This window comes from Stenella coeruleoalba (genome assembly GCF_951394435.1).
Source record: "Stenella coeruleoalba genome assembly, chromosome: X".
NCBI classification, from domain to species: Eukaryota; Metazoa; Chordata; class Mammalia; order Artiodactyla; family Delphinidae; genus Stenella; species Stenella coeruleoalba.
In genome coordinates, this window is record NC_137152.1 from 3817974 (window position 1) to 3837830 (window position 19857).

General features: G+C 41.3%; 1 protein-coding gene across 12 annotated transcripts in view; it reads right to left on the minus strand.

Moving 5' to 3' along the window:
* NLGN4X (neuroligin 4 X-linked) overlaps positions 1-19857 on the minus strand; it is a 921956-nt gene that overhangs the window by 132449 nt on the left and 769650 nt on the right. For 9 of the 12 annotated variants that reach the window (XM_079910741.1, XM_079910740.1, XM_079910739.1 and 6 more), the window contains 2 exons: positions 2907-2969; positions 2024-2083 (listed from right to left, as the gene is read on the minus strand). The exons of 2 other annotated variants lie outside the window; for them this stretch is intronic. In XM_079910741.1, coding sequence (XP_079766867.1) covers positions 2024-2083; positions 2907-2969 — 123 coding nt within the window. The remainder of the gene's footprint in view (positions 1-2023; positions 2084-2906; positions 2970-19857) is intronic. One more of the 12 variants, XM_079910736.1, reaches the window with a different exon arrangement.

The window sequence follows — 19857 nt, forward strand, 5'->3', positions numbered from 1 at the left end:
CGCTGAGCCTGCGCGTCCGGAGCCTGTGCTCCGCAGCGGGAGAGGCCACAACAGTGAGAGGCCCGCGTACCGCAAAAAAAAAACCAAAAAAACTTAAATAGGAAGTAAAAATCATTTTTTAATCCTTCACTCATCATATGGTACGTGGCATTTTTAAATAAATCACCGTCCCTACAGGGGTCTGGCGTTTTACACTATCCACCCCTCTCTCTGGACTCTGATTTGCTGTGTTAGCCCTTATTTATGTTCCCATTCTGCAGCAGGCGGAACGCTACTCCACTGTGAGAAAGGAAGAAGTTGAGGTTTTGAGGGCTGCTTTACGGGGTTCCCTCACAGAAAACGTTAGGTTAACGGCTCTTACCTCCAAGACACAAAGAACAAGGTTCTCATGAGGTTGAGAAAGAAATAACCAGATGCCAGATTTGTGCAAAGTGAAGAAAATGATCATAGTTTCTTGGTATTAAAGGAAAACTAGACGGAAAAAACTAGAAGGAAAATTACTGTTAACAGTAATAAAGGTTGACTGGTGAGCACTGGGAAAACAGATCCTAACGGTCAAAAGGGAATAATACGCTGAAAAGCCAGAAAAAAAGCAAGATGCAAACTAACACCCGTAGTTGGCTATACAGGGATACGGATAAAACTACAGGTGTCCTGAGGCCTCATAAAGGAGAAGCTAGCTGCGGATTCAGGTGCAGGTATGATACTCCAAGGCCATCAGAAGAACTTTCTTAGAGGGTTATTAGAAGCAGGGAGAACCCTATGAACGCAGGTTAAAAAAAAAAATTAACGAACAGTAGTGTTGAGAGAACCGCGGGCACGAGAAAGCAACATAGGCAAAACCTCTTTTCTCGTAGAGCCACTGATTCATGAAAAAACTGCAAGAGGGCAGGAAAACCAAGCAAGTGACGAAAAGGGACTTTGAAGGCAGTTTTGCTTCCCAGCAAGGAGAGCTCCCCACTGCACTTTAAACTGCCTTTCAGCCAGAGGACCATGGGCCCACCGAGGGCCTTCAACGTTTTAAGGTAAAGAAACGGAGATCCATGCATTTTGCTACTCAGATGGGAAAAACGTGTTTTCACCCAGCCTACACAGCCTTAGAGCCAGCAAAGGCTGACTTGAAACATGTTTTGTTTCTTTTCTTCTAAACCATTTATTCTGCTGAAGGAAGCGGATACAACGTGCTAAGGATGGTTTAGATGTCATGTTAGCTTCCATCTTTAAAAAAAAAATCACTTTACTTGTGGAGTATAATCTGTCAAACAATTTGAGCTCCTTCAAGAAGAAACTCTCCACAACATTTTTGGGGAAAAATGTTCTTAAAGCAGCTGTGGTGTGAAGACAAAGATGCATAGAGCTAACTTTTTGAAAAATTTCAGTTCCATCCCCCCTTTTTTTCTCTTTAAAGCTGATAAAAGGCAGTTCTGAGAGAAACAACTTCTCTTTAAGACACTTTTTCATGTATTTTACTGTGAGCCAGAGAAGATTCTTTGAAGGCCCCATTTTGGAATCAGTATGTTTGGGGAAAAAAAGAAACACTAAAAACAAACAAAAACAGAAATGCCAGCCCCCTGAAAAGTTCTACTGAGGTGTCTCACCGTCCACAGAAGAAATTAAGAAGACCACAGCTCCAAAATACAAAATTATAAAATAACATTCGGAAGGAAGAAAAGAAAGCACACATGCATGTTTTAAAATTTCACTTTCTCTTCTTGTGACCAAGCCAAAAAAAAAAAAAAAAGAAAAAGAAAAAGAGTTTCCTTGTAAATTGCATTTTGTTACTCACTTCATACTGAGAAACATTTATACATGTTCTCCCAGGTGATTTGCAGTCATCTACACGGTCATTGGGATTAAAAATGACAGTGGTTTCCAAACAAGAAGAAAATAAAGCACACAAAAGTGTACTCACTTCAGATAAGGGAGGAAAAACAGGTTGAAATGAAAAAAAGAAGAAAAAAAAAAGAACGAACGATATAAAATCATGCACCAAGGTCGAGCTTTGAAAAAAAACAAAAAATACCTTCATCTTCACCACGGTCATTACTGGTTATATCATCAGCGTTTTTCTTTGTGTTGGCTCCTGGTGTCATATTGAGAAGGAAAATAAAGGGAAAAAAGAGAATTCAAAAACAACAGGTTTGCAAAAAAGTCAGAAGAAAGAGAGATACTACCCCAGTAAAAGAAAAAAAAATAATGTCATACAAAAAGTTGAAATCTGTTACATTTGGATTTCAAAAACATGAAATAGGGAGATGCAAAATGCATATGAACATAAATATGTCAAGAAGAACAAATTCAAAGTGTTACTTGCAAAAAATGTTAGATACTCTGTGAAAATGCAGTTTGGGGGTTAAAATGATACTACTGCAAAAAAAAAACTAATGTGAGTTGAAAAAAAAAGAAAATTATTTTAAAAAGGGTTTCCCACATTTTATAAAGAAATGCATATGAAGTATTCAAATGTTCCTCTAGTTTTAACATGTTATAATCTAGATAAATTTTTGAAATGTCACCGATACAGTTTGCTTAGGAAATTCCATAATGTAAGAAGAAACACATTTAAACAATAAACATGAAAGAACTTTAATCAAAATATCTTAAAACCAACATTAGTTTCATGCATAAGAACTTAAAAGCACAACACTTACAATAAAAATCAGAAATGTCGCTACTTTATTTAAATCATGAAGACTCACCTATCCCCAGTAGCTAGAGAACACTGCACGTTATTTATTCCTTTTGTCAACTGTAAACAAACTACCACTTTCAATAAGTATTTCTGAAGTCAAGATATAACAGTATAAATAATTTTTTTCTGTGTTTGAAACACTTATTAGATATTGCTTGAATGTTATTGCTATTTGTATAAATAAATAAATAAATAAATAAATGAAGTCACCTACCTGGATGACCTGAAACATAAACCGCCTTGAAATTTCCATGTAGGCAAAATGAACAGAGGGTCCCTTAACCACGCCAAAAAAAAAAAATGGAAAATAGGTAAAAAACAAAACTCTCCTATGCTCTCCGTATGCAGTGTGCCATTTTGGTTTTTCTATTTTCCAGATACAAGAAGCTAAAACATTCAATACCACTTGAGGTGTTTAATTAGCTCAACTGCCTTCTTTCTATAGACAGACATAGCCCACAGGTATGCCTATGGCAGTTCTGGATACCTCAAATTGTGGCCATCAATTAAAATGGTCTTTGCCTTCCTCCACGGATACATGGGTTAAGGGAGAGGAAAATTTAGTCACTATCACCCACAACACTTGTAGCTGGAAAGCCTCTGTCAGTTCTACATACCTCAGAGGGGCTTAAACATATTTTGAAACCAAGATCTGACGTTGCTGGTTTTATAGCTCATTACGGGTTGATTATGGTCAATTTCATGTGGATAAACAAGTACAAGCAGTGATGGTAGGTGGAAACCTGATCCCTCGTGTTTGTTGATTTTTGAGATTTAAATTTTCCCACTGTAGACAATTTCAAGTTACCAATCTAATCTAAAGTCATTGACAAGAGCTTGGAAAAGAAATGCCCAAGACCCTTTGAAACTCAAGCCTACTACCAGTTTCACATCATCTACTTGAAAGAAGAATGAAGTCTTCTAGGAGACCACCTGTTTTCCTTACAGCACGTTCAAGTCCCATCTTTTAGAAAGCACCATGACACAAACGTGTCTGCCTATTATAGTCATCAGCTTAACATGGAAATCAATTCACGTCCAAGAATTCCACTGTGCTGAAAGAACTTAAAACAAACTAAAAAAAAAAAACAAACAAAAAAAACTCTTCAAATTAGCTCCATTGTCTTTTGGGCTGTTTTGGTCAGAGTTTATCAATAGAAAACTGATTTCAAAGCTATCTCATGGGCTGAATTTATGGCAGAATCATGTTAAGAAGCGTATAAGAAATGTCCTTCTCAGAGAAACACGCTACACGGATGACAGAACTAAAATCCTTCTCATTTCTGAAAAACATTTCAATTTTTTGAAGATTTTCTAAGTTTGTAGAGAAACAGGTCACCTCTTTCATTATAAAAGAGAAGACACTAGAAAAATGAAGGTGTAGTCAAAACACATGCAATGGATTAGGGGAGAGAAAATGTTGTCTGACGAAGCTGATTCCCTCCCAGAAAATGTGTCCCTTTAAAAAGTTTGACCGGGGCTTCCCTGGTGGCGCAGTGGTTGCGAGTCTGCTTGCTGATGCAGGCGACACGGGTTCGTGCTCCACATGCCGTGGAGCGACTGGGCCCGTGAGCCGTGGCCGCTGCGCCTGCGCGTCCGGAGCCTGTGCTCCGCAACGGGAGAGGCCACAGCAGTGAGAGGCCCGCGTACCGCAAAAAAAAAAAATAAAAAAGTTTGACCAAGTCTGCTGAGCACCAGCCTTCCCACAGCAGTCGGCATTAAGAAAGGTCTTTAATTAGGACTCCATACCTGGACTTTGCCTTTCCCACGAGCCTGTCCTAATATCCCTGCCTTCTTCTGGATTTTCTTCTTATAAAGCTCTTCTGTCTTCCCAGCTGCAGCTGGAAACTCAGGCGCATGATCGCTGGACTGGCTCAAACCCAAACAAAGGCCATTCTGCAAGGTCTGGGGTGAGTTAAATGCCAGAGCTCTTTCCCAAGACCCAATTCTCAATGTCCTCAGGCTCACCATCAATGCGTGAAATTTGAGTCATCTGAAATTCCCCCCGGGGCAGGAGGAGAGGCAGTATTCAAGACTTCCCTCCAAAGATGGAGGAAGACGTTCTGAAGACTGACAATGCTTTGAAAATTGGTATAACCTAGATACATCACTGATTAAATGCTAATCCAGGGTAGTCTCTTTGACTCTTTACCAAATTCCTTTGTTCAACCAAGTGTGATTTTTAAGGGCTCTACTGAGGTATAATTTTTAATCATAAAATCAACTCATCAAGGTGTAAAGTTCAAGGAGTGTTTTTTGAGTCAATGTATGGAGTGGTGCAAGCATCAGCGTAATCCGATTTTAGAATATTTCCTTCACCCCAAAATGACTGCTGGTGCCCAACTGCCGGCATTTGATGTTCCTAACCTCAGTCTCACTTAGTCAACGAGTGACTTAGTCTAGATTTGCCATTTCTGTGCATTTCCCATAAATAAATTCATAGAGTGTGTAGTCTTTTGTGTCTTGCTTCGTTCACTCAGTATAATGTTCTCAAAGTCCATCCGTGTTGTAGCATGCATCAGTATTTCCTTCCTATTACTCATACAGATGAATAATGGTCTACTGTATGGCTACACCGCATTTTCTTTATCCACTCATCTGCTGACTGACACGCCGTTTGTCTTATTTCCGCTTGGTGGCCAGTATGAATAACGCTGCTATGAACATTTATATGCAATATTTTTTACGGATGTATATCTTCCTGGGTGTATATCAAGGAGTGGAATTGCTATGTCACTTGGCGCATTTATGTTTAGTACTTTAAGAAACTGACAGACTGTTTTCCAAATCAGCTGCCTCACTGTATATTCCCATCAGCAGTATATGCAGGTTCCACTTTCTCCACCTCCTACCCAAGACGTGTTATTGTCTGTTTGATTATATGCATCCTAACAGGTGTCAGACGGTGCCTCACTGTGGTTTTAATTTGCATTTCGCTAATGACTTAATCACGTCAAGGATCTTCTCCTGTACTATCTTCTTTGGCGGGATGTCTATTCAAATATTTTCCCCGTTTTTTAAATTGGGTTCTTTGTTCCTTATTCTTGAACTGTAATTATATTTTTTAAAGACAGGTCTTTTGCCAGAAAGATGATGTGCAAATCTTTTCTCGTGGTCTGTGTCTTCTCTTTTGATTTTCTCAGTGGTGTTTTTTGAAGTGCAAAATTTTTTAATTCTGATGAAGTCTAACTTACCGACTGGTTTTTTTTTAAAGCTTGTGTTTTTGATATCACATCTAAGAAATTCCACCTAGTGAAAGGCCCTGAAGATTTCATGTTTTTTCCTAGATGTTTAAAAATTTTACTTCCTATATCTTTCATTTATTTTGAGTCAATGTTGGCATATGATACGAGGGAAGGTTTGAAATGCATCCTTTATTCAATTGTCTCAGCACCACGTACTAAAGACACTCTTTCCTCAGTGAATTGCTGGGACACTACTCTTGTGAGTCAATTGCATATACACATGAGGGTTTATTTCTGGACTCTTTAATTATATCCCCTTCTATATTTCTATTTTTTAATACTTATTTAATTTATTTATTTAATTTATTTATCTGGTTGCACCTGGTCTTAGTTGCAGCTGGCGGGCTCCTTAGTTGTGGCATGTGAACTGTTAGTTTCGGCATGTGGGATCTAGTTCCCTGACCAGGGATGGAACCCGGGCCCTCTGCATTGGGAGCTTGGAGTCTTAACCACTGTACCACCAAGGGAAGTCCCCCCTTCTATATTTCTATCCACATGAGTACCCTACTGTCCAAGCTTTAGAGTACGTTTTGAAACAGGGAAAGGCAAGTCCTCCAACTTTCTTCTGCTTTTTCAAGATCGTTTGGTTTTTCTAGGTGCTCCGCCACTCCAGGCAAACGTTCCAATGAGCTTGTCAACGGAAGCAAAAAACACCTGCTGAGATTTTGATGGAAATTATTTGCCAAACTACAATTTTAAATTAATTTTATAGAGCAGAGTCTAACCCAGAAACATAATTAGATATCGCCTTTAATGTTCTTTGTATATTGAATTTCCCACCCTTTTGTTCTTTTTTCCGTAAGCTGCTGCAATATTTGTTCTCTCAATTATAACTAATTAAATGGCCTAAAAACCAACTGAGTTCTCTTGAGTATCTCATTTAGTTACAATCATGAACTATGTAAACACAGGTGTTGGAGGACACAGGGAAAAAGATTCTGCTGTCATTTATTCCAGAGTAAACCCACCCCGCGGCTGCTGAAAAGGCATTTCAAAGTCCAGACAGGCCATGAGTTTTCTCCTGGTCCCCAAAAGACCAGAACAATATTCCTTTACATCTAATAGTTAGCATCTCCAGCAAACCTCAGTGGGGAAATGGCTCTAAATATTAAAGGGAATACTGAAATAACTTCAAACAAATATATTCCATTATTAAAATTTAAATATGATTTTATAAATAAAAGATCTCAATGTCCCAAGTCCTGAAGGATGTCCATGGTTTTTTTATACCTGTTCTTCTGATGTTCCCTTTTAGTGCTTTATCTACATCATTTTCAAAACTCAAACTATTTAAAACAGTACTTTGTATCATAAATGTAATAGGAACCCTTTGTAGACAATTCGGAAAACGTAGACCAACCAGAGTCAATGAGAAAATAAAAGTCTATGGAAGGGGCTTCCCTGGTGGCGCAGTGGTTGAGAATCTGCCTGCTAATGCGGGGACACGGGTTCGAGCCCTCGTCTGGGAGGATCCCACATGCCGCGCAACAACTAGGCCTAGGCCCGTGAGCCACAGCTACCGAGCGTGCGTGTCTGGAGCCTGTGCTCCGCAACGGGGGACCGCGACTGTGAGAGGCCCGCGCACCGCGATGAAGAAAGGCCCCCGCTCGCTGCCAACTGGAGAAAGCCCTCGCACAGAAACGAAGACCCAACACAGCCAAAAATAAATAAATAAATTTAAATTAAAAAAAAAAAAGTGCTCCAATAGCCTAAAGGAGTTATTTATTAAAAAAAAAAAAAAGTCTATGGAAAACTTCTAGATGTTGCAGTTAACATTCTGAGGCAGGAAACTAATTTTATAAATGTTCTTTTTAACATACATTAAGTTATAGCACCATCAAAGTATGCAAATCATAAAATAAAGTCACCAATGGCGTTATGTGATCACGTTATCTACTCAATATAAAGAAATGACAGAACCCCCCAAAAACCTTTCCAATTATTGCTCTTCATGTAAGATATCCTATTAAAATGTATTTATCAGCTCATATTTATTATTATTATTTTTTGGTCCCTTCCAAGGGCAAATTCCAAGTCCTTCTTAATCTTGTTATCTCAAGGAAACATGTTAAAAAGAGCCCGTCTGGCTAAATGCATTGTTTTCCATACAGAGGAAGTTGTATACTGGGGTATGGGAGAGAGAAATGCTTTCTTGGCCATCACAGATGTGACGGATTAGTTAGTCACTGGGCCACAGAGGACTACTTCTTTAACGTAACCAATCCTGGTAGGAGACCAGCAAGCAATTACGATACCCTGGGCTCACTCCAGCAATGAACTGGATGGGACCTGCCCCACCTCAAGCTGTCCTCATTAGTTTATTCACTGGTACACCCATTCCTCCTGCAAACATGTACTGACACTTCAAGTACGCTGGCCCCGGCCAGGGGAGGAGAGGCAGCTGAGGCAGACACACCCATCCTGAAGGAGGTCACTCCTATCGGAGATCGACTTGCACAGGAGGACTCCGGATGGGGCCGATGAATGTCTTCATTCATTTACTCTCTTGGTTGGAGGTTGTCTATGATGGGAAGGTGCTTGCTTGCTGAGGACGTGGTGGGTACCAATAAGTAAGCATGCATGGGTGAGCTAGGGTGAGGGCTCCCTTTCTATAAGCAAAGGAGGTGGGCTGCTCTGAGTGGGAGGGGAAGGGGAACAGGGGCAATCAAGACCCCAGGAGAGGGAAGCAGGGCAGGAACCCCACTGGGATACCTCTTCTCTCACCCCTGCACCTTGATGATGGGCTGTAACAGAGATAAACACTTGTGGATGGAGAACGTCGCCTGCCGTATCAGTAAACAAAGGATGCTGCAGCCATCAGGCCCTCAGCCACTGGCATCCAGATGGGATTCAGGATGGAAACAAGTTGGAAACTCGCCCAAGACAGTTAATGGGATATCAAAGGAATGACTTCAGTCAGCCCAGACTCTTGCATCTTCCCATACATAGAAAAATGCTAAATCCATTAACTTGAGATGTCTGGTTTTCATTCATTAACAGTCATCTTTTGATGCTCTGACTACCTGGTCTTTGTTGCAAAAACTCCTATACATCCAGGTTCCTCCCCCACCTCTCTGGGGCAGCCCCTCAGAGCTATCTGAGTTGCTGTGTCCCACACTTAAGTTCTCAGAAAGTCTGCCAAAGAAAACGTAATTCTCAACTTTTAGGTTGTGCGTTTTTTTCAGTCCACACTCTCCACACATAAATCATAACATAGGCTCTAACCTCCACGTTCACATTAATTAGCACAGTGAATCTCAAAGACAACATGAAACATTTTATCTGTGGGTCCATCCAATGTATGTGCCGCTTGAAAACTTGGCACCTACAGAAAAGTTCAACTTCTGCACTTGAAGAAATCAGCATAGCTGACCTACTCCTTCATGTTTGCTTCTCCCTGAAATCAGAATATCTAAACAAGACCAAGTTACATGACTAACAAAAATATGTGTACACTGGGAAGCTTGTCTAATGGAACCTTCAATAAAGTGATTCCCTGAAACCAGCATTTGGAATGATTTATCTCTTTTTTTTTTTTATACATGCCATGGCAATGCAGGAAGGTCACGTTTGTGATCAGCCCTGAAGGCCACTCTTTCATAACGTGGGGGAGGGGTTTTGGTGACCAGAAAGCCTTAGAAAAAACAACACCTACAAGGGGAGTGTATGGAAATTTATTGCCCTAAAGTCATCAGCTGAGTTATACTTTGAAAAAAAAAGTTCAGAAAGCTATCTCTGAATTTGAAGATCTCTGCCCCAGAATATATAAAGAGATAGAGAATCACTGAGTTATAGGATGTAGTTGATTGGCAAAAGTTCCCCAATTTTACAATCCTCCCTGTGATTTTGTGAGTTTGTGTTCCCACCATTTGGATCTTGAAAGGTTTTATGATTTGTTTTCCCAACAGAAAAAAATGATGATGGACCAGTTCCAAGCCTGGGACCCCAAGGTCCCCATACCACGTGTGTCAGTCAAGCACAGAGGAGCATCCTTGTTGAGAAGGACCTTGCCCAGTGGGCACCTGTGACCTGCAAGCTGATCCCAGACACAAGAACCTCCCAGCTGAGGACACTCAAGATTTCCAACCCAAAGCACCATGGACTAAATAAAGGATGATTTAAAAAGCTGAGATTTGGTATACAAACAGCTCATACAACTCAATAACAAAAAACCAAAAAACCCAATGGAAAAATGGGCAGAAGACCTAAATACACTTTTCTCCAAAGAAGACATACAGATGGCCAACAGATGCTCTGAAAAAGAAACAAGGGCTTTTTCTACTCGGGAAAATCTGCATCAGGCAACACAAAGCAAATATTTATTTAAGAAGAATCTTTCTAGAAATACAAATAGACAATAGGCACAAGAAAAGATGCTCAACATCACTAATTATTAGAAAAACACAAATCAAAACTACAGTGAGGTATCACCACACACCAATCAGAATGGCCATGACCAAAATGTCTACAAACAATAAATGCTGGAGAGGGTGTGGAGAAAAGGGAACCCTCCTACACTGTTGGTGGGAATGGAAATTGGTGCAGACACTATGGAAAACTGTCTGGAAGTTCCTCAACAAACTAACCGTAGAGCTACCATATGATCCAGCCATCCCACTCCTGGGCAAATATCTGTAGAAAACTCTAATTCGAAAAGATACATGCCCCCCAGTGTTCAAGGCAGCACTATTTACAATAGCCAGGACATGGAAGCAACCTAATTGTCCATCAACAGAGGAATGGATAAAGAAAATGTAGTACATGTATACAATGGAATATTACTCAGCCATAAAAAAGAAGAAAATAATGCCATTTCCAGCAACATGGATGGACCAAGAGACTGCCATACTAAGTGAAGTCAGAGAAAGACAAATATTGTATAATATCATTTATATGTGGAATCTAAAAAATACTACAAGTGAATCTGTATGCCAAACAGAAACAGACTCACAGACACAGAAAACAAACTTATGGTTACCAAAGGGAGAAGGGGATAGGGATAAACTAGGAGTACGGGACCAACAGATACAAGCTGCTATACATAAAACAGAAAAGCAACAAGGATTTACTTTATAACACAGGGAACTATATTCAATATCTTGTAATAACCTATAATAGAAAATCATCTAAAAAATATAGATGTTTATATATATATACTATAGCTGAATCACTTTTCTGTACACCTGAAACTAACACAATATTGTAAATCAACTACACTTTAAAAGAAGAAAAGGAAAAAGAGAATTCTGCCGCGTAATTTACCTTGGATTGTCATTGCAGGAAAATTAAAGGCGCATTTTTGTGATTACAGTAAAAATGGGTCTAATTCTTTCTAACATTCTGGCACTGCAAAATGACTCCCTGCAATAACGGAAAGTAAGAGCAGTGGGTTCTTTTTTTGGGTGGGGTATGTTTTCTTTCTCTCTGACTGGCTTTGGAAGCAGACGGAGAAAAATATGAATAATAATTTTCCTTTCTTGTTTAGCTGGAATTAGGAGGCACTGATTTCACACTTTGCCTGGTAGGAATCAAAATAAATCTAAAACTTTATAGGTGTCTGATGTATGTCTATGCTTCTTATTAAAATCTCAGGGCACTGCACAGACTTCCATAAGGTTTTTTTTTTTTTGGCTGCATTGGGTCTTCGTTGCGGTGCACGGGCTTCTCATTGTGGTGGCTTCTCTTGCTGCAGAGCACGGGCTGTAGGAGCGCGGGCTTCAGTAGTTGTGGCACGTGGGCTCAGTACTTGTGGCGCACGGGCTTAGTTGCTCCGCGGCATGTGGGATCTTCCTGGATCAGGGCTCGAGCCTGTGTGCCCTGCATTGGCAGGCTGATTCCCAACCACTGCGCCACCAGGGAAGCCCCCATAAGCAGTTTTTGTTATGAACTGTGCTACTGAAATATTTCTGCTCACAGGAATGATAGACAGATCCAATTAGATTTACATCAATCTCCCCCAAGTTTATTAGCACTTTTACCTGATAGAATGTATTCCCCCAACAGTCTCTGTGAGTTTGAGATTAAATGACAATGTATTTAAAACTGGAACTAATTTAGTATTGAATTATGCTTGACTTTTTTATGCATCTTTATTCAGAAAACGCGTGTTGAAAATGAAATTGGCTTTGGTTTGCCCTGAGACCCCTCTTGAAATATAGTTGTACTAAAAAAAAAAAAAACCAATAAACCTGTGTGTGTGTGTGTGTGTGTGTGTGTGTGAGAGAGAGAGAGAGAGAGAGAGAGAGAAAGAAAGAGAGAGAGAGAGAGAGAGAGGGAGAGAGAGAGGGAGAGAGGGAGGGAGGGAGGGAGGGAGAGGGAGGGAGGGAGGGAGGGAGAGAGATTACACACACACATTCTTACCAAGAGAGTCTGGAAGATTTTCAGTGGTTTTCCTAGTGTTAACTGTGATCAGAAGCTTCTTTATGTAGCCAGAACACACACCACTGATAATGGGTGAAAGCTCTATGTGAGTTTTTGGTGTGGAGGGCAAGAGTTATGAGGAACTGGAACCTTCAGCTTATTCTCCTTTTTCTGTCTAGGTAAAAGAATAAACTGAAAAAGATAGATACATAAGTATGTATAACTGAATCACTTCGCTATACGCATGAAACTGACACAACATTGTAAATCAGCTGTACTTCAACAAAATAAATAAATAAAATAAAAGAATAAACTGTCTGCCTCAAAAGTGGCTTGTCTATCTTGACCAGGCAAATCACTCAAGCTGTCTTTGGCTTTCCTTGACTCTGCGTCTAACATGGGGACCTAGCAGGCAATCATGTCCTCAGAATCAAATGAAGTCTAGATTTGTACAAAATCATCCCACTCTTCAATGCTTGACCCTGTGGAGCCAGAAGATGCAAATGATATGACCCCAGTTAAAGGCCCCAAGAAATATATACACTTTTAAGAATCACAAAGTCACTGAAGAGTCTGGAATGTATGATCGTTATTACTTCAGATAAGGACTACGGCCACTTCATCCACTTTTGAACTTAGCTGACTGGCCACCATAGAGCTGTCCCTTGTTCTGCTCAGTTAGAAACTAAAGGATGTACTGATATAAACAACAGAGATGTCAACCAGAAAACAAACTTAAGGGAAATGACTCTCAACCCTTTTCTTTTTCTTTTTTTTTTTGGCTGCGTTGGGTCTTCACAGCTGCACGCGGGCTTTCTCTAGTTGCGGCGAGCGGGGGCTACTCTTTGTTGTGGTGCGCGGGTTTCTCATTGCGGTGGCTTCTCCTGTGGAGCACGGGCTCTAGGTGCACGGGCTTCAGTAGTTGTGGCACGTGGGCTCAGTAGTTGTGGCACATGGGCTTAGTTGCTCTGCAGCATGTGGGACCTTCCCGGACCAGGGCTCGAACCCATGTCCCCTGCGATGGCAGGAGGATTCTTTGCCACTGCACCACCAGAGCACTCATTCACATTCACACACACACACACACACACACTCAGCCGGGTGTACACGCAGACTGGCACACAGCCTCCTAACGCCCCAACATACACCTCCATCAAAGAGGTCGTTTTAGATCAGAAATGTGTCTGGTTCCCCAGCATGCTTGGTATTTGTAAACCAAAGCCAATGTGACGGTTTTCCCTTAAAAGTACATGCCTCTTTTTCCTATTAACACCCTAATTTTGTTTCTGTGTTATAGAAAATTAACATTCCTGTACTTGGTACTAACTGCCGTGAGACTAGAGTGGAATAAAAAAAATGGGAAAATCAACACAGAATATGAAGTACCCAAATACTTATGGTGACTAAGCAAAACACTACCAGGATTACACCCTAAAATAATGAAGACTAGGAAAACATTATACTCTTTCCTTTAATCCAATCGTCAGGAACTTTCTGAAGGGGGAGCTTAAAAGATTCACTTAACCAGAAATACCTTGCCTAAGAATCTACTGGTTCCCTGGTAAGATGTGAACGCTGCCTTGCGCACAGCCAGCGATTCGTAAGTGCTGGTTCATATGAGTGCCAGGTGGTGTTGTTTTAACGGCTCCCCAAGTATTTACTGCATGTTTCTGCCTCCCAGATTCTCTTACTAGATTCTGAGGCTGTGAACCATCTAAATCTCCCTCCTGGGACTCACTGTCTAACTTTGAAAACCTCAGAACACCCAGTGCAAGTGGCAGCAGCTGTATGGCATGTACCCCAGGGTCTACTCCACAGGAGGAAACCACCCCTCGATTCAAGTGTTCCAGCAATGTTTCGTGGGTGTCCCTGAGGACACTATGCCTTGCATGACAATTACATGGGCGTGTCACTTATATGCCCCACAGTCCCCAAGGATGGCAGGTGTATATAGACTCTTTCCTGTGTAACCAAAACCACTTAGCAGAGGAAGACCCTGATCAGGGAGGCGCCAACACAGTGCTGTGTTAGCGTTAAGCGAATCATGATCACTTGTTTTCTATATGACTCAAGGCTGATGACATGGAAGGCAAGATGTTTTTTTAAGCAAAATCCCATTTGGATTTTAAATGCAAGATATTTTCAAAGTATTTTCATGGATATCGTACATTGGGATGCTCAAAGCGTCCTTGGGAATTACAGACGAAGGTCTGTGATCTGCACTTTTTGCTTTCTTTTTTGTTTTTCTCATAAACTTAGATTTTAGGGGAGTTTCACATGTCAAGAAAGATTGTAAAGACAGTAGAGAGAGCTGCCATATACCTCATACCTCTCTTATTAACATCTGGTCCATGTGTGACAATGAGTGAGCCAATACTGAAATATTATAATTAACTGAAATCCATACTTTATTGAGGTTTCCTTCCTTTTTACCAAATATCCTTTATTATTTTTTTTCTGTCACAGGACCCTACATTCTATTTTAGTCATTATGTCTCCTTAGGTTCTTCTTGGCTGTGACAGCTTCAGACTTTTCTTGTTTCTTCTGACCTGGACACTTTTGAAGAGCTCTCACCAGGTGTTTTGTAGAATATCTCACAATTGGTGTTTGCTTTTTTTTTTTTCCTTGACGTTTTTCATGACAAGACTGGGGTTGTGAATTTGGGGAAGGAAGCCTGGAGGTCAAGTGTCCTCATCGCATCGTATCAAGGGTGCATGTTCTCAATATGACTTATCACTGTGAATGTTGACCTTCATCACCTGGCCAAAGTCACATCTGTCAGGTTTCTCCATCATGAAGTGACTCGTTTTTTGATACTGAGCTGCATGAGCTGCCTGTATATTTTGGAGATTAATCCTTTGTCAGTAGCTTCATTTGCAAATATTTTCTCCCATTCTGAGGGCTGTCTTCTCGTCTTGTTTATGGTTTCCTTTGCTGTGCAAAAGCTTTGAAGTTTCATTAGGTCCCATTTGTTTATTTTTGTTTCTATTTCCATTTCTCTAGGAGGTGGGTCAAAAAGGATCTTGCCTGTGATTTAGTGTCCATGGACAGATGACTGGATAAAGAAGATGTGGCACAAAAATACAATGGAATATTACTCAGCCATAAAAAGAAACGAAATTGAGCCATGTGTAGTGAGGTAGATGGACCTAGAGTCTGTCATACAGAGTGAAGTAAGTCAGAAAGAGAAAGACAAATACCGTATGCTAACACATACATATGGAATCTAAAAAAAGATGGTCATGAAGAACCTAGGGGCAGGACAGGAATAAAGACGCAGACGTAGAGAATGGACTTGCGGACATGGGGGGGGGAAGGGTAAGCTGGGACGAAGTGAAAGAGTGGCACTGACATGTATACACTACCAAATGTAAAATAGATAGCTAGTGGGAAGCAGCCGCATAGCACAGGGAGATCAGCTCGGTGCTTTGTGACCACCTAGAGGGGTGGGAGAGGGAGGGTGGGAAGGGGATGCAAGAGGGAGGGGATATGGGGATACGTGTATACGTAAAGCTGATTCACTTTGTTATACAGCAGCAAGGAACACACCATTGTAAAGCAATTATACTCCAATAAAGATGTTTTAAATAAATAAAGCGACTCTTTTCTCCTCCTTGAATTTTAGAATCTCTGAAAGGCAGTCAGCTTGCACAGTCAAACCCAAGAGGCAGAGATTCATGCTCCAGCGCCTTGAGGAAGAGGATCTCCATAAATCATTCGGAATGCTTCTGCACGGGAGGGGTGTCTTCTCTCCCCAGTGGTAGGGAGAATCATGCCACCCTTTCCTCAAGAGATCCACGCCCTAACCCCCAGAACCTGATGATATGATATGATACACAGCAATAGGGAATTCAATTTGCAGATGCCCTTAAGGATGATAATCACCTGACCTTAAAATAAGGAAATTTCCTGGATTATCCCAATGGAATCCCAAGAGTCCTTTAGAGTGCAAGGTGAAGGCAGAAGACAATCAGAGTTAGAGAGAGACTGGAAAATGCTAAACTGTTTGGTGGGTTTTATTGTTGTTGTTTGTTTTGTTTTGTTTTTTGCAGATTAAGGAGGGCGCCTTGAGCCAAGGAATGCAGGTGGCCTCCATAAATTTAAACAAAAAAAATTATCAAGAGATGAGTTTTCCCCTAGATCCTCTAAAGGAACTCAATCCCGCCTACACCTTGATTTTAGCCCAGTGAGACCCACTTGGACTTTTTTTTTTTTTTTTTTTTTTTTTTTGCGGTACGCGGGCCTCTCACTGTTGTGGCCTCTCCCGTTGCGAAGCACAGGCTCTGGACGTGCAGGCTCAGCAGCCATGGCTCACCGGCCCAGCCGCTCCGCGGCATGTGGGATCTTCCCGGACCGGGGCATGAACCCATGTCTCCTGCATCGGCAGGCGGACTCTCAACCACTGCGCCACCAGGGAAGCCCGAAGGTTTTTTTTTAATAAATTTATTTATTTATATATTTATTTTATTTTTGGCTGCTTTGGGTCTTCGTTGCTGTGCGCGGGCTTTCTCTATTGCAGCAAGCGGGGTCTACTCTTCGTTGCAGTGCACGGGCTTCTTATTGCCGTGGCTTCTCTTGTTGCAGAGCACGGGCTCTAGGCGCACGGGCTTCAGTAATTGCGGCACGCGGGCTCAGTAGCTGTGGCTCCGGGCTCTAGAGCACAGGCTCAGTAGTTGTCGCACACGGGCTTACTTGCTCCGTGGCATGTGGGATCTTCCCGGACCAGGGCTCAAACCCGTGTCCCTTGCATTGGCAGGCGGATTCTTAACCACTGCGCCACCAGGACAGTCCCCCGTTTAGCCTTTTGACCTTGAAAACTCTAAGATAAATTTGTGTCATTATAAGCCAGTAACAGTGTGGTCACTTGTTACAGCAGCAATGGGAAACTCACATTTCCTGTTTATTTTTTCAGTGATTTAGGACCGTATGGGATTGTAGGTATGTATGTATGGGATTGTATCTCTTTTACTACAACAGTACTTAATTTTGTTCCTCAAACTGTTCTAGCTTTGGCCAGCCAGAACGCTTTCACCTGGTTTCTGTACCCCTTCAATGTACCCCCGTCGTTGTGGGTGTTTTCTTTGCTTTTTAAGCACTGCCTTGCTTCCTGGCACGATAAGATGCTTCAGGACCATCTTGTATCTTTTCTGCCCCATTTCTAGAATCAGACGTTTCTCCAAGGAGTTCCAGATCCTTCTATGTGACATCTTTATTTTGTAGGTCAAGAAGGTGAAGGAGATCAAATGAGGATGACTTGCCTAAAAGATGCTACGACTACTCGGTGACGCAGCTAATATTTACATAACAGGCTTTACATATATAGCTGGGTCTACGATACATGCTAGCCAGTTACAGAGTGAAAATTACCACATGGCGCTCCTTACCCACACCGTACTGGTCCTCCTATTGCTACGACGGTTATTTCAGTAGGACGCTATGGTTAACTAAATTGCCATGTTGGCTTAATACATGCAGGGCACTGGTCCATATACTTTGTAACCATATGCAAACTTGTCAGCAACTATTGTTGCCCCAACCATAGAGAAGAGACAACTGTACCCCAAAACAGATACGTAAGTTGGTCCAGGAAATCAACTCGCCACAGTCTGGGGATTCAAACCCAGAACTCAAACGCATCCTGGCAAGGCAACGTCACCATTTAGCAAAGAGTGAAAAGCATTGTATGCAAGGTGGTAGGTTAGTCCGTGACAAAGCAATTTCTGTTTTGCTCCCCCAAATACTGGGTTGGCCAAAACCCGAACGAACTTTTTTGGCCAGCCCAGTAAATTATGACCCACAGATGAAAAAGCCAATGATGACATCCACTGGTCTAGTAAAGAAAATGAAAACTATATCTAAATAACTATGTAGATGAAGGACAACTCTTGTTCTGGGAAAGGCAAGAACCAGATGTCGGAATTTGAGTTTCAAAGGAGGGATGGGGAGGAAAGAGTACATGCAAAGAGACCCTTTTGACTAGAGGTAGAACTCTTAATTATCAGAATATCCTTTGTCAAGGAAAGCCCATTCTTTAGGCGAGATTGTGGCACTGAACTTGAAAAAAGAACGCTTGTGTTTTGAATACAGTCCTAGTTGGTACCGATAAAGAGATTCCTAAGCTCTTCAAGCCACTGCCCCCAAGGACTCAGCATCTACATAAACAGTAGATCACAAAATGTGACCCAGCTTTATTAAACACAGTCCGATAATCTCTGATTTATTTCAGTTTTAATATTCTTATATATTTACATTGGCATGATAATTAGCATGATATTGCTTCAGAAAACAGTACTGGGTGGGGACTGCAGGATGGGATTTTCTTTAATACAAATTAATCCCATAGGCTTAATGACTCTAAGCCAATCAATCCCTTCTATTGTAAGTCCATAAAGCATTTGCCTCAGGCCAAGACGTAAGCTTACTAACTCCCTACGTATTTACAGATTTACGCTAAATGAGTTTCGTTTTCGAAAGCATGATATTTTGAGAGCCACAGACGAAGTCATTGCGAGCCGAATGATTTCATTTCTTTGGTAATTATATGCAATTTCAGGTATTTATGAAAATCTCTCCAGGTTATGGATTTTGGTTATTACTATTCTTACTTATTCAATTGAAGAAATAGGGAATGACTAAGTCCAGCTCAAAATATTTAACAGCATGACGTGAGTCAATAAGAAGATGGTAAATAGTGTTAAAATATATTCAGTTGCCATCCTTCACCAAGAAAAGCCATTCTCGCTCCCATGATTACATCTGCTTGCCGGTCAATATCCCAACCAGCTTTCAGGATTTGGATGAAACGTCTCTGCAGGAACCTCTCTAAAGAAGTGACTCCCTAGGGACTTCCCTGGTGGTACAGCAGTTAAGACTCTATGCTTTCACTGCAGGGGGCACGGGTTCGATCCCTGGTCGGGGAACTAAGATCCCACATGCCATGCAGAGCACGGTCCAAAAAAAAAAAAAGAAGTGACTTCCTGATATGGTGCCCAGGTAGCATCCTCAGATGCAAATTCCCCAACTTAAACACTCATGAAAACAAATAAGAAGATCTGAACGTCACAGCAAATCCACAACGGCAGAAAATCCAAGGCTGCTTCTGGTGGGTTTTCTATGAACCCATGAACGACACTGCAGAGAATTCAGTCTACTGCTCAGGAATCTTCTGATGGCATTAGGACACTGGGAATCATTCTATAAACCTTACAGGAAATCAATCAGTGAATCACTGAAATCTCCTCTCCCCCTGAATTCAGCCACCTATCACAAAGAATAGTGTGTGTACAAACCGCAAAACTGGGGAGATGTGCTCCTACCTCAGGGGGTTGACTGGTCATTATTTCAGGAAACCTAACTGCAACATCTGTATATATATACCTTCAAATTAAACAAATTTTACATCAACCAAAACAAACAGCAAAGAGGTAGGGCTGGTGCATGGAAACGGCCAGCTGCTCACTGCTGCAGTGTTGGACAATTCAGGAAAAGTCTTAGATGTCCAGTGAAGTTTTTCACACACTCAGCAAGTACAGAGTATTTGAATGTTAACACGTCCTGAG